The sequence below is a fragment of the Trachurus japonicus genome, chromosome 23, assembly GCF_045865225.1.
Source record: "Trachurus japonicus isolate A0001 chromosome 23, Traja_1.0".
NCBI lineage: Eukaryota > Metazoa > Chordata > Actinopteri > Carangiformes > Carangidae > Trachurus > Trachurus japonicus.
This window is the reverse complement of record NC_140929.1, coordinates 5,015,298-5,030,774: the sequence shown is the minus strand read 5'-3', so window position 1 is coordinate 5,030,774 and position 15,477 is coordinate 5,015,298. Positions and strand designations below refer to the sequence as shown.

General features: G+C 37.6%; 1 protein-coding gene across 1 annotated transcript in view; it reads right to left on the bottom strand.

Moving 5' to 3' along the window:
* Positions 1-3,443: 3,443 nt before the first annotated feature.
* fgd6 (FYVE, RhoGEF and PH domain containing 6) overlaps positions 3,444-15,477 on the bottom strand; it is a 37,995-nt gene continuing 25,961 nt past the window's right edge. The window contains exons 7-21 of the mRNA XM_085769322.1: positions 14,407-14,563; positions 13,150-13,237; positions 11,205-11,255; positions 11,046-11,104; positions 10,868-10,939; positions 9,993-10,061; positions 9,781-9,864; positions 9,026-9,105; positions 8,786-8,888; positions 7,323-7,466; positions 6,359-6,461; positions 5,362-5,456; positions 5,130-5,258; positions 4,878-5,026; positions 3,444-3,691 (exon numbers count right to left, since the gene is read on the bottom strand). Coding sequence (XP_085625448.1) covers positions 3,649-3,691; positions 4,878-5,026; positions 5,130-5,258; positions 5,362-5,456; positions 6,359-6,461; positions 7,323-7,466; positions 8,786-8,888; positions 9,026-9,105; positions 9,781-9,864; positions 9,993-10,061; positions 10,868-10,939; positions 11,046-11,104; positions 11,205-11,255; positions 13,150-13,237; positions 14,407-14,563 — 1,426 coding nt within the window. The 3' untranslated portion in view covers positions 3,444-3,648. The remainder of the gene's footprint in view (positions 3,692-4,877; positions 5,027-5,129; positions 5,259-5,361; positions 5,457-6,358; positions 6,462-7,322; positions 7,467-8,785; positions 8,889-9,025; positions 9,106-9,780; positions 9,865-9,992; positions 10,062-10,867; positions 10,940-11,045; positions 11,105-11,204; positions 11,256-13,149; positions 13,238-14,406; positions 14,564-15,477) is intronic.

The window sequence follows — 15,477 nt, the reverse complement described above, 5'->3', positions numbered from 1 at the left end:
CAATCACTTCTATAGAGTGTTTGGTCTGAAACACGGGTCTGTCAGTCACTCTGCTCTGCTGTAAGCCGAGGAGAAAACTTTCCTTGTATCCGACAACCTTTATCCAATGAGGAGAGAGAACGGCATAAAGGGGCGGTCCTCTCTGTGTGTGCAGCCAAGGGATGCGCGTGAATGTGGTGACGTAGGGACGAGGGCGGGGACTGCTAACTCCATCCGCTTACAGGAAGTTAGCCAAAACGACCGGATCGCTTACTTCTGCTTTAAAGGAGCATTATCGCAAATACGGCAGTAATAGCAATAAAAAAAACTGAAATGTGCGAAATAGGTCGAGGGGAGCCATAACTACTGTATATGTATACAAAATATAGCCAACAGTGTAGTGCAAATGCAAAATTTCCTTTTGTTATGAGACAAGCCGGCCCGGCCGCTCCTGAACGGCATGCTGCTATGTAGGATGTTTAAGATATACGCTGCACCACCGGCCCCATCTAGTGGCCGAACAAAGAATTGTAATTTGCGATAATGCTCCTTTAATGTACAGCAAATGTATTTCCATAATTAGCGTACTCATTATAAGAAAGAAAGCTCTTCATCTGCAAATAGCTGTGACTGGGATTGGGAAACATGTTGATCAGAGACTTCTTAACTCTGTCTTTACAACATGTGACTCCAGATTTTAAGATAAGAGGATGTACACAAGTATTGGTATGATATAAAAACTTCCCTACTTTCTGAGTCTTTTTTTAAAAATGTATATTTAGTTTTTCAGTTTGCTCTCATCAGTCCTCATCACATTTCATTCACTCTTATCTACCTGTGGGTCATCCCATAACTGAGCTGTGGCGTTTTCTTCCTGCAACTTTAGCCACCTCTAAGATAACTAAAACTAAGCTGATGTTATCTGCAATTCAGTTTAGTTTTGCATTGTTCATTGCAGTTTTTATATATTCTCGTTGGAAAAATTGTCATTTTCCTTTCAGTTTACTAACTTACATTAGTTTACATTACATCTGTCTGCACTCTGGTTTGTGATGATGATGTGTTTCTCAGCCTTTCATCCTTTTGAAACAAAGAAAAAGGAAATGAATACAGCAAGACAGGGTGTATATTTATATATATATATATATATAATTTTTTATTTTTTATTAAAAACTGTTGCCTGACAGTTTAGAAACATTGTTTATAGGAGACTCTAACTCTGATAGAGTGGATGTTTACAAAATGTTAATGTACAATCATGAAAAAAGCGCATGCTTTGTAGCTTTGACCAGGCTTCTGCAGGTTTATTTACCTCACTAGTCCAAATCTCATTGACGCACAAGTGACAGTGTAAGTCAAGAGCTCATATGACAGTATTACACATTGTATTTGTTCACTAAAAAAAAAGAAAAAGGAGTGTTTGGGTTTATTAAACTGTGGCATGATGGAGTAGTGCAACATATGGCAACATAACCAGGAAGAAACACATCTAAAAAAAAATAAAAAAATTACTGTTTTTAAAAACTACAACCCCCAAGTACCCTGGCTTCAAAGTGAGTAGTCATGTGAACCGGATGCTTCGGTTTGTCTTTGTTTAGTGTTGAATTTCAAACAGAGCACCTACATTATTGCATATTTATCTCAAAACAGGAGATATAAGGCACCGTGTCTGCAAAAGCAAGCATCAGAATTCAAAAAGTTTTCTTTTCTTTTGAGTATTTCCTTAGAAATATAGTTCATACAAACTCTCCACAGTATTTGCTCGTTTTTTTTTTTTTTTAAAAGTTCCTTCTCTGTCATTTAAATTTAAAAAAATAACATTTTCGATGGAAACTATCTCCTAACAAACCCTGACTCCAAAAACAAGTGGCAGCCTGTGCTTTTTAAACAATAAATCTTCCTATTTTATAAATATTAGCCCTCGGCTTTGATATAAAAAACAAAAAGGTCAATGTTGCTCTTTTATGTCCATATACACAGTTTTTACCCATTAACAATTTATAATGTGACAAAACTACATTTTAGCAGTAAGAAAAAAAATATCTACATTATTCAGGATATTTCCAGTTTTCTCCAGGATGTTGTTTTTTTTTTTTAATATATCCCACAATTTTAACATTTGGTGTTTTAAATCTAAAAAACATAGTAAAGAGTAAAATCTCTTAACCAGAGAGATCGACCTACAGAGCAGAATATTAACTTCAAGCCTGATTTTCACAGTAAAATCCCACCTTGTTACATGATCGAACATGTTGTTATTAACTTTAGATTCTGTCTAGACTGTAGGCAGCTGATGTCAGTGTTCTTGAATGAAGGTGGACAGTTTTATTTTATTTTATTTTACTTTACACTAAAGTGATTCCTTCATCCGTTTTGCTTTTAAGAAAAAAAAAAAAAAAAAATTCATCCTGAGGCTTCAAACTTTCTCGGATTTCCGAGGGCTTTAAAGGGATACGCCAACATTTTTTTCCATGACCAGCAGATAGACACCATCCTTTCGACTGTGCGTGCAGTAACAAGGGAGATAGAGCCGTATCGCCCGTAATTAGCTTAGCTCAAACGCTGGAAGTGTATGGGTAGTGTTAGCCTGCCTCCACCTAAAGTCATCAGAGAAACTCTTCAGCAACTCTAAACGGAAACCGGCGGGCCGATCTTCGTCTCAGAGCTGACAAAACTCTCCGGTAAGGCATCTTGAGCGGTCAAATGCTGGTAACGGGATGAGATCGGTCAAAACGGAGGGTTCAAGCAAAGACGGTTTATTTTGGTTCAAGCTAGCTACATCGAGGGTAGGTTAGCTTCCTATTTCAAAGTAAAAGCACAAATTCTATCGTCATGGTTTTCTGTATGTAAAGGGCAAAGGGTGTATTATTTTGTGAAAGTAACTGGAAGTGCGTTGGTCACAACGGCTAGCTTGAGTAGCGCTGAATTCGTCCGAAAAAATTGTAAACAGCTGGTATTTAGACAAATTAACGACACACTGCTGATCTAAACGGCTACTTTCTCACCTAAACATGTTTGAAATGTCGATAAAGTGATATATTTACAGAGTTTAGAGCTAAAATGAAATCAGCTTCTGACTGAGTTCGGCTCGGGTAGCAGGCAGGCTAACACTACCTATACACTTCCAGTGTTTGAGCTAAGCTAATTACGGGCGATACGGCTCTATCTCCATGGTTACTGCACGCACAGTCGAAAGGATGGTGTCTATCTGCTGGTCATGGAATCGGGAATGAGGCAAGACACGGAAAAAAAAAAAAATGTTAGTGTATCCCTTTAAACGGCCCCTCTGGCAACTGTTTGGTCTCTCTCACTTCCACACACATGCTTCTGGACTTGACCTTGGACCCACAGCTGTAGCTCGCCATCGGCGGCGTCTGACCTCAGCTGGCGGCGCTGAGCGTCAGTGGCGTTTACGTTATTTTTTTTGTTTTGTTTAGAGAAACAGTTTCCAGTTCTTCTTCTTCAGAGGGAGGGAGGTGCAGTCTGTCGTCCTGCAGTGGGTTTGTGTTTGTGTTTGTGTTTGTAAACAGTCCATCCGGAGTCCTTCCTGAGCTGGTGACCCACTCTGACCTGAGATCAGCCGAGGGGTCGTAAAGTTGTCTTTCAACTGGCTCCGGCGCTGTGATGTGACTTCACTGCTTCAAAGAAATAAAAAAACACTACTGCTGATTACTGTTCGAGGATCATCGCCTCTTGGAACGCCTCGATCCATCTGAGGAAAACACACAAACACAAAACAGAAAATTAGCTCCCAGAGAAAAAGAAACAACACATCATTAACAAGATCTGAAGGTTTTAATTAATTAGATTTTAATATTATTTTATTCATCACCATCATCATTTCTCACAACTGGCTCAGTGGTAGTTTTTTTTTTTTTATTATTAATAATGGAGAATTTGTCAAATTAAATGAGTTTGTTTGGCTGCGCTGTAACAAACACCAGCTGCTCTACTGTTGTATTTGTGTGTGAATGAATGAATTTATTTCAAACAAACGTGTCTAAAATGAAAAAAAAAATATATATATAAAAACAAAAAATAAAAATATAAGTAGCATCCCACCCCTTTCTACTAATCACAGTTTATATACCCACACGGAAAGAACCTAAAGGTTTTAATATAGGTTTGAATATATGTGACAGACATAAATTTGTCCATTTTCATATATATGCATATATGCTAATATATATGGTGCATATATGCACAGATAAACTGCATATAGGTTTCATATATGCAGAGATATATACAGTATATATCCTGACCTATATATCCTCATGAGGATATATGCGCATATATGAAACCTACATGCAGTTTATCTGTGCATATATGCACCATATATATTAGCATATATGCATATATATGAAAACGGCCAATTTTATGTATGTCACATATATTCAAACCTATATTAAAACCTATAGGTTCTTTCCGTGTGGGTATATATATACCTATCTACTACATAAATATCGATATCAATAAACATATATACTGTCTACATCCATAAAAATATATAAAACATATATACTACATAAATATCCATATACACCATATGTTTAGCATGTTATTTTTATCCCTCATCTTCTATATACCTATTTAGAAACAATTTTTATACCTCTATTAAATATATTTTTGTTTGTAGTCTCTTGCTCCAACACTTTAACAGCACTTACAGTATATAAATACATGATATACATAAATCATCATTACACTGTGATTATATGGGCTGATGCTGTGATATTGGGATTTCAGTGTGAATGGTCAGTTTTGCTTTATTTATTTTCCTACGATTTTGGATTTTGCACTTTGCTCGTACTGTGATTTCAATTACTGTATGTGGCAATTAACTGTGCATCTCATCTATTAAAACTACACTACTGTACCAGGCCTGTGAGATGAGTTACCTCTGTGCAGTGGGGATGTCGTCGGCTTTGAAGATGTAAAACAGCGTGTTTTTGTGGTACAGCTTGAACTGCAGCTTCTGAGCCGGTCCGTTCTTCTCCTCCCTCAGGAAAAAACCCAGCAGAGGTTGACTCTCCAGAGCTGCAACGTCCTTCAGGGAGAGAAAATAAACAGTTTGAGCACAAGCAAAGACAAGAAATGCTATAATAAGGAGAGAAAGATGAAGAGAGAAACGGCATTGAATGAGTGAGTACCTCGCTGGCGGCGTAGGTGTACAGCACTTTGTTCTTGATGACGAACCACAGCCTCTTCCACTGCTTCTTGTTGCCTTTCGACCGGTTTAAGTAGCCGCTCATGGACGAGTTCTCTGTGTTGGCAGAAACCTGCAAGAGCAACATGAAGAGGGATTATTAAACATGCAGATGCCATCAGAGAAACACAGAACAGAACAATGAATACGGTAAAAATAAAACGACGAGTCCTCACTTCTTTTAGTGCAGCAGGAATCTTCTTCTGTTTCCTCGTGAAGGAGAAAGCTCCAGATTTGATGGGAGAAACTGACGTGGAGGCACAGCGGTCACCTGGAAGCAGAAACCGCCACCAGTCAGTGATACGTCTCGTGTTAAATTACATGTTTATATGATGAGGTTCAATAATCTGAGACCACACTGCAAAAACTCACAATCTTTCCAAGAATATTTGTCTTATTTCTTGTCAAAATGTCTAATTTCTAGTCAAAACTAATCTCTTTCCACTTAAAATAAGACTCATCACCTAAAAATTAACTTGTTTTTAGATCATTTTCACTTTTTTCAAACAAATTTTCACTTGAAATAAGTAGAAAAATCGTGAAAAAGTGAAAGCAAGTTTTTTGTGCTCGTAATAAGGAAGAAAAACTTGCTCCACTATCAGATTTTTCTTCTCATTTCAAGTGAAAATCAGCTTGAAAGAAGTAAAAACTGTCTGAAAACAAGTTACTTTTTATGTGATGTCTTATTTTAAGTATAATGAGATTCGTTTAGACTAGAAATAAGACAAATATTCTTGGTAAGATTTTGAGTTTTTGCAATGTACTGTTGGACCCAGCTCTTTTCTGTTCTGTTCTTTCTATTTCTTATTTATCCATTATTATCATTTATATCTGTGGCACCCAGCTTTGACCAGAATAAAACTCAAAAAAATTATCACAAATATATAATTTAATCTTCAAATATTTCAAAATATTTTCCTTTAAGATTTGGGAACTGTCATTTTATCAAATGTTTATCAAATTAGAATAAACAGTGCATTTGCTGAGGACTATTTTCACCGGTGGATTAACCCACAGTTGCTGCTCTAGGGGGTTAACAGTGCAGCTCACTAATGTGTTTTTAACAACCTTTGGAAATGATTATTGCTGATTTATTGACACTAAAAGACAAATATTGATCATCAGCAGCAATATTGATCACTGAGCTCTGACGTCTCGCTGCAGTTCACTCACTGTTCTCCTGCAGCTTGGCGAAGCAGTGATCGCACACGCGCGCCGGCTGGTTCTTCAGGTACTCCAGGTAGTATTTGTTGGCAGAGCACGCCTGACACACCACCTGTCACACACACACACACACACATATAATTTAACTTATTGTATAGAAGTGGGGGAACACACATTTAAAACAAACACTAAACCAACTTCAAAAAAGAGCAATAGGAATCATAAACAAAGCAAACTACTGTATAAGCAACCAACCAATCAATTATTTATAGATACGTAACTCAAACAGTAACAGCCGTCAATCTATGGAATAATCCGGAGGATGACTTAAAAACATGCAGTAACATAATCTCATTTATAAAAAACACACTCAAAAGTAGGATGATCAGCTCTTATAAGTTTATTTGCTGATAAAAGGAAACAGTAGATTGCATAGTTTTTAATATAACCTGATTTGTAATAGGGTAGGCAAAATAATCTTATCTTCAGCCTATCTTCAGTCTATTGTACACTTTCTCTATTTACTTATTGTTTATTTTAATTTAGGTATTGTCTTTTCGACAGTTGTAGCTTATTCTGTACATTTAACGAGTTTGTTTCTATGTTTATTCCTCTCTCTCATTCTCTCTCTCCCAGAAGTCTGATTTAAAGATGTGCAGTCTGTGGCTCCAACTTATCCATGACATAATATCTTACATGCTTAGAAATGAAGACAAATTTATCAAAGAACAACGCAAAAACATGTTGTTTTTGTTTTTAAACCACACCTACAACAGTTCTCTGTCACTATCTATCTGTCCTTCATCAGAGAAGACAACAGGTCCAATACTGGAAACACTCATCAACTCAGTGTCGATAGTTTTCTCGCCAGGATTGGGAAAGAAATCCTTGGTGGGGTCTGAAAAAATCAAACTGAGCTCTGGTGGCTGGTGTCATGATGTGACAGCTGTTGTGTTGCCATGGTGATACGGACCTTTCCGCAGGCGCGACAGTGATGCCTCCTCCAGGTGAGGGTGAACTCGCAGGTGCAGATCATGCACATGGTGGCCCGCAGGTCTGGGATCCAGATGGGAGCCTTCGAACCCAACGGGGCGCCGCTGTCGACGACACCCTCGGCCTGATGGGAGAGAGACGGAGATGGAGACGAAGGGGGGGTCAACATGGAGGCACACGGGGTCAAATACTTCAGATAAACTTCAGATAACTACAAAATCCAAAATATCAATACGTATATCTCTGTAAAATCTATGTGTATGTTTGACTATGTGGATGTACATATGTGTAGCGAGCACGCTTATGTGTATGTTTGTGCAAATACCCACTAATGTCAGTGAAGACAGATTACTGCTTTTTCACTTATTTTTTATTGACTTAGATTTTTTTGTTTTTGTTTGCTTGTTTTGTTTTGTTTCTTTGTTTGTCTTTATACATATATATATATATATATATATATAAAAAGAAGAAAGAAAGAAACTGTATGAGTCACCCCATCATCGATATTGTTTCAGACTGGATGTTTTTGTTGTTGTATCCTTTTTGTTAATTTATTGGAAATAAAAACATATATATATATATATATATATATATATATATTTTTTTTTAAACTACAAAAAAAAACAAAAAACTACAAAATCACCTTCAAACATCGTGTATCCAAACTGGTAATCAAAACTCAATTAAAGACAAAAAAAATAGGCTTTTTCTACAGAAACAAACCATCCTTTCCTTTTCACTGCAGGAAGAAACTTATTGAGGCAACTTTTATGTCAATTTTAGATTATGGAGGTGTCTTATACAGGCATGCATCAGCTACAACTTTACATCCACTTGACACCGTTTATCATTCAACCCGGAGGTTTATTACTGGCCAGTGGCTACAGCTACAACACTCATCACTGTGACCTGTAAAGTTGGATGGCCCTCACTATCTACCAGGCTTATCGACACTGGATTTTATTTATTTTTTAAAGCTCTCACTGGTCTCTTACCATCTTATATTAACTCGCTAGTATCTTTTAATGCAGGTCTCTATCGTACACGCTCAAAAGACCGGCTCACACTGCAGGTTCCCTCTGTTAACACCGAACTTGAAAAGACCAGTTTCTCTTACTGTTGCACCTACAACCTGGAACACTCTGCAAAATCATCTGAAACTTACCTCATTTTTATCAATGGGACAATTTAAAACCATAACTACATCTTATTTTACCTCTAACTGCTCCTGCTTTTAACTACACTTATGTTTCAATTTATCCTTGTCACCTTTAACTTCTGGTATTCTGTTATGCTTTTGTATGTTTCAAATGTCTTGTCTTCTGTCCTTATGTACTGTATGTTTTGTGTTTCATCTCGGCTATATTGTAAATGAGGTTACTCCTCAATATATCTCTGAGAGTTATGAAATGAGATAAAACCCGTAAAGGTTTCAGTTTTTACCTCCTCCTGACTTCGACTTGATATGAAGGTGATTTTCTTCTTGGTGTAGTCGTCAATCGCCTTGGCGATGGCCTCCAGCCACTCGTCTCTCTCTGTGGCCGAGCTGCAAACACACGAGGTCACAACATCATTCACAACAACCCCTCAGCTACTAACTTACTACGGCTGTAAAAGTTAACAGCGCGTGACGAGGACAACTTAACGTAACGATCGGGTGCTTGAGAGCAAATAAATACTGACCCTGCAGACAGGATGAAGGAGCGTTCAACACTCTCAATGTTCAGCTCGTTCTGATAGGCCTCCTGGCTCGGCTTACTCACCTGGAAAACAGGCCATAAATATCCATAAATAACACACACAAAAAAAGACCGCCACTTAAAATGTCTGAGAAATGTTTGAAAGACTCATCTGTGGCACATTAATAATTCATTCACTGCAAAAACTCAAAATCTTTCCAAGAATATTTGTCTTCTTTCTTGTCAAAATGTCTCATTTCTAGTCAAAACTAATCTCTTTCCACTTAAAATAAGACTCATCACCTAAAAATTGACTTGTTTTTAGATAATTTCCACTTGTTTCAAACAAATTTTCACTTGAAATAAGTAGAAAAATCTGCCAGTGAAAGCAGGTTTTTTGTGCTTGTAATAAGAAAGAAAAACTTGCTCCACTATCAGATTTTTCTACTTATTTCAAGTGAAAATATGCTTGAAAGAAGTAAAAAGTGTCTAAAAACAAGCTACTTTTTAATGTGATGAGTCTTATTTTAAGTATAATGAGATTCGTTTTGACTAGAAATGACATTTTGACTAGAAATAAGACAAATATTCTTGGTAAGATGTTGAGTTTTTGCAGTGTTTCAGTGTTTCAGTGGAGATAAACGCCAGTAAATTTATAGGACTGGGAACTGAAAACAAGCAACGGATGAGTGGAAGCTTTAATAAAAGTTGAAATATGGAATTAAATACAGACAATAAATAAAGAAACGTGACTCTAACCTTCATCCCAGCCAGAGAGAGGACGCTGTTGAGTTTATACTGGCCCGACTGGACTGGAGTGGTGTACATGAGTGCATCATTAAACTGGACAAACAGAGAAACACAAACCTTCAGAAATTAAAAAACGGAAAAATACAAGACAAATGGAAATGGAAATGTGAAACGGGAGCTGTGTGAGGTTTCTATTTATTTATCTATTTATTTAAACTCACCAGAAAAAACATCCGCGGCTGCATCACCTTCCTGGACAGTTTCATCAGAGTTCCCTCCTTCAGAAACACCTGCACACACGGACACGCTGGGTTTAAACAAGCTGCATTTAAAACATGATGAGTGCAATGTGCCAAAATGTTGAAATATCCCTTTAAGATCAGGTTATGACGTTTTATTGACACATTTTATCATTAAATTTGGACCAGTGGAGTGTAAAGTAGACTTTATACATATATCTTTTGTATTTGTTTCATTTTGTTTGCATTCATTTTATAATTTCTGTGTAAAATATTACATTTACCTAAATCTAACCTTAAAGGGATAGTTCAACATTTTGGCAAATTGGCCCATTGCCATAATCCCTATAGTCATAGCAGTAGGTTCGTTACCTTTAATTGTCGATGCAAGCTATTTTTAGAACGGCGGAGCAGAGCCGCGGGCTGCTCAGAGCTACGCTACGGAGGTTCATGGGATTTCTTGGTTTCCCTCATCAAACTCATCAAATGCACAATCCAACAACTCCACAAAGCTCTGGTGGACAAGTTGTGACCTGCACATTCACCACGCTATGAGATACCGGTAATAACGTAACGGTAAGGTAACAAACCTACTCCTACTAAAACTATAGGTATTATGGCAATGGGCCAATATGCCAAAAATGTTGAAATATCCCTTTAAGATCAGGTTATGACCCCTTTTATCATTTAAGTTTGGACCAGTGGAGTGTAAAGTAGATTTTATACATATATCTTTTGTATTTGTTTCATTTTCTTTCTTTTTTTTAACCTTAATTTTACAATTTCTGTGTAAAATATTACATTTACCTCCGACCTTAAGCTGTGTCTGATTGTATTTGTATTTGTATTTTTCTTACTCTGCCGGGCTGGACGATCTCGTGGTGGCCGTTGAGACTGTACTGGATCTGCATCAGCTTCTGGAAGTTATCCTGCAAAAAAAAAAAAAAAAAAAAGCAACATGAGAGAGTGAAAAGAGAAACGACGAGACTGAAGCATAAAGGCAGAAAGAACATCACTGGGAAAGTTCGTCTTTACCCCTTGTTTCATGATGTCGTTGGCGTGGTTGGCCACTTCCTTCACGATGCTGAGGGCGGCTGCAGCAAAGATAAAAGTTAATATAAAGATAAAGATAAAATCCTGGTAAAAACTAAAAGACAATAAGAGAATAACAGCGAGTCCTGTCCTGTGTCTCACCTTGTGTGTCTTTATAATCCTCAGAGTCCTCGGGCAGGTTCTTCAGATAATCTGCAAAACAGAGACAGAGAGGTTTCAAAAGTAAGTAGTGAGTTCATCCAGAAGGTAAAATCAAAGCTTAATTAATGTAACACAAGAAGATCACATGGTATTGAATCAATTTATAACAATAAACTACATAATGAAATACATTATAAAAAGAACGGTAGCCCTTAAAGGACATGAAATAAACATTTATATAAATTTTTATGTATTTTGAGACGATACATCTCAGGAAAAACAACTTGTTTCAGCTTTTAAGTCACTTCTGAAAACTCAATTTAATTGAAAAGCCTTCCAGTGTTTGATTTTATTGTTGTTGTTGCTGTTTTACTGTTTTATTTCTTTCTTATCTCTTATCATTTTATGTATCTTTATAGCTGCTGACATTTATACGTTTGATTTTATGGAAAGCACTACTGTTTTACGCACATACCTGCTGTGGTTTCTGTTTTATTTTAAGTTAAACCCTGTAAGAGATATTAATTATAATATTCGTTTGTACTATTGCTTTATGATTAAGCCCTGATTCATTAAAGGCTTTTACATAACTATCCTTGGCTCTAGCCAGTGAGTGCCTGAAGCAAGACTAGTGCTTTTTTGTCGGTCCATTATAATATTCATTTTGGATTTATGTTAAATTCCTTGTTCTAATAATAATAATAATACATTTTATTTGTTGGTGCCTTTCTCAACACCCAAGGTCACCTTACAGATAAAAAACAACGGCAAAAAAATAGACATAAAATCCAAAAGCACAGGAAATACAGACACAGTGTGGCTAAATAAATAGATAAGGAGGATAAAACAGTTGGGGGCTTTTAAGTCACCTCTGAAAACTCAATTTAATGAAAAACCTTCCAATGTTTGATTTTGTTGCTGTTGTTCCTGTTTAACTGTTTTGACTTTTTATTTTTTTTATTGTCTCTAATCATTTTATGTTAATAAATGCTGACATTTCTATGTTTGATTTTATAGAAAGCACTAATGTTTTACAGATTAAACTGCTGCTATTTCTGTATTTTATTTTTAGGGTTAAATTCCATGTTCTCTCTGTGTGCAGGCTGCTTCTTTTTCTTTTTCCTTCACATTATTTTGAATGATTTGATTAAAATCTGAACTCCACAGGTTTGTTTGTTTGTTACTCCATTCGTCCACCAGGTGTCACTGTCAGTGCAGCGATAAAAACCTGCTGGACGTTGTCTGCACCAGAACAGAAAAAGCAGAACCCAAGCAAGTCTCGGTCCAAGTTTCATTCACATGCTGCCAATAAAAAAGAGCTCCATAATCTAATAAAGCAAAGCCCTGGACCTGCAGCAGAGAAGTGACTTGAGGTTTGTTGTGGAGCAAAGTGAGGACGGACGGAGACTTTACTTTACTTTATTTACATTACTCACTGTTTATACAAGTATCTAATAATATATGACCAATTATTAACCCTCCAGGGGAAATGTTTGAAATATTCAGGTCATAAATTGTCTTCTATACCAAATGTTTACGTTTTTTTAATCCTTTTTTTGTTTTGTTTTTTAATACAAAAGACACACTAACATTTTAATTCCTACCAAATCAATGTTACGTTAGGTAAATGGACCAGTACCTGTATCTGTGTGTTTACCTTACTTTGGTGCACATCTGCCGATACAGTTCCAACATAATCTTATTTAGGAATCTTTGCGATTAATTAAATGTGGCGTTTAATACCGCGATTAATTGTGAAAACAAGTAATCGTGACATCCCTAGTACCAAGTTGTATTGCACGGTGCCCTAAAGTGCACATCAGTTTAAAGTGCCAGGTTTATTGCATCGGATAGCGCATCAGATTAAAGTACGACATATATGTATATTATCCACATATTAGAACAACTATTTATATTCTATCTATACGTCGGTAGTCTGTAGTACCTGTGAGCAGCAGCTGGTACTGAGGGATCCTCTGCACTGGTTTCAGCAGGTAGTGCTTCAGAGCCAGGCTGGCACATCTCGGACTCATCTGAGACAAAACAAACAAGAGTTATTTACACGCACTGCTGCAAAAACACACACACACAAACACACACACACCTACACATAGGCACAGACACTGGAGTTTCAAAATGAGTGCTCGGGGTTACAGTAGCATTTTTTGATGGCTGCTGCTGATACAGAGTAGACGGGTGTGGATTAAAACTGCAGATAAGTTCCCTCCAGAAATGTAATTAAATGTCTGGTGCTCTGCTGAAGGTTTGAAGGACCCTGAGCGTTATTATGTAACATGGACGCCGGTGCCGATTTAATTAGTCGATTAAATAATTATCTGTTTATCTGGCAGAAAAATGACAAAAATGTAGCCACACAGAAAAACTAAATGTGATTAATAAGAATTAAAGTGATAGTTCAACATTTTGGCAAATTGGCCCATTGCCATAATCCCTATAGTCATAGCAGTAGGTTCGTTACCTTTAATTGTCGGTGCAAGCTGTTTTTAGAACGGCGGAGCAGAGCTGCGAGCTGCTCAGAGCTACACTACGGAGGCTCATGGGATTTCTTGGTTTCCCTCATCAAACTCATCAAATACACAATCCAACAACTCCACAACGCTCTGGTGGACAAGTTGTGACCTGCACATTCACCACGCTATGAGATAATAACAGAATGTTACCAGACAGAGTTGTTTTAGAGGGAAATTCATGCAAAACAGCTGATGGTCGTTCCCGTCGGGCCAGTTTTTCGGCAATCAGTCTCTGCATTTGCCTCGAAAACAACTCCGTACCGTATCATAGCGTAAATACAGAGACTGCTTGATGAAAAACTGTCCCTGAAGGCAACGCGCATCAGCGGTTTTGCATGACTTTCCCTCTAAAACAACTCTGTCTGGTAACGTTGTGTTATTATCTCATAGCGTGGTGAATGTGCAGGTCACAACTTGTCCACCAGAGCGTCTTGGAGTTGTTGGATTGTGTATTTGATGAGTTTGATGAGGAGGGAAACCAAGAAATCCCATGAGACTCCGTAGCGTAGCTCCGCCGTTCTAAAAATAGCTTGCACTGAAAATTAAAGCTAACAAACCTACTGCTATGACTATAGCGATTATTATGGCAATGGGCCAATTTGCCAAAATGTTGAACTATCCCTTTAATCAATCTAGAAGAAGATAGAAGAGTCAGTAGCAGAGATAAAAACCTCAAACTCTTTGACGACGCCGGCGAACGCGGGGTTTTTCCTGCACTGCTCGTCCAGCAGCGCCACGTTGTTGTCGAACTGACGGATGTAGGTGGAGTACATCTTCAGGTACGGACCCTTCTGCACAAAGATGTCCGACAGTCTCTGGTGATCGCTCCTGTGACCAGACGAAGAGGAAACATCAAAAACACAGTTGAAGTCGTTTCAGTCGAGGAGGGTGAGTAGCAATCAGCAGGAAAAAACGAGGAGGTAAATGAAGTAATGGACACCAGGTGGAGATCATCGTGAGCCAAATAACATTAGATCATTTGCAGAGCAGCATTATTTTTCCCCCTTGAAGTCGCTTTTATGTGACTGAATCACCCACAACTTCATAAAGTAACACAGGAATAAATTAAAGGGCCGCGCCACTGATTAAACACATTAAAGTCGATCACACAAACGGTACAAAACAGCCCGTAAAAACATTTGTGTAATGATGCAGCGCACTAACGTTTGATGACAAAACGCCTGAAAAGGTCAGTTCAGTGCAAAACTGAGAAGTTGAGATACTTATTTTATAAAGTCTGACAGTGAGTCCTGATAGCTATGATCAGATTTTACTCTTTTTTGTGAATAAATAAATCCCCATTGAAATTCAATTCTTTAAAGGGATAGTTCAACATTTTTGCAAATTGGCCCATTGCCATAATCCCTATAGTCATAGCAGTAGGTTCGTTACCTTTAATTGTTGGTGCAAGCCTCATCAAACTCATCGAATACACAATCCAACAACTCCACAACGCTCTGGTGGACAAGTTGTGACCTGCACATTCACCACGCTATGAGATAATAACACAACGTTACCAGACAGAGTTGTTTTTTTAGTTGGTTTTGCATGTATTTGCCTCTAAAACAACTCTGTCTGGTAACGTTGTGTTATTATCTCATAGCGTGGTGAATGTGCAGGTCACAACTTGTCCACCAGAGCGTTGTGGAGTTGTTGGATTGTGTATTTGATGAGTTTGATGAGGGAAACCAAGAAATCCCATTTGCCTCCGTAGCGTAGCTCTGAGCAGCTCATGGCTCTGC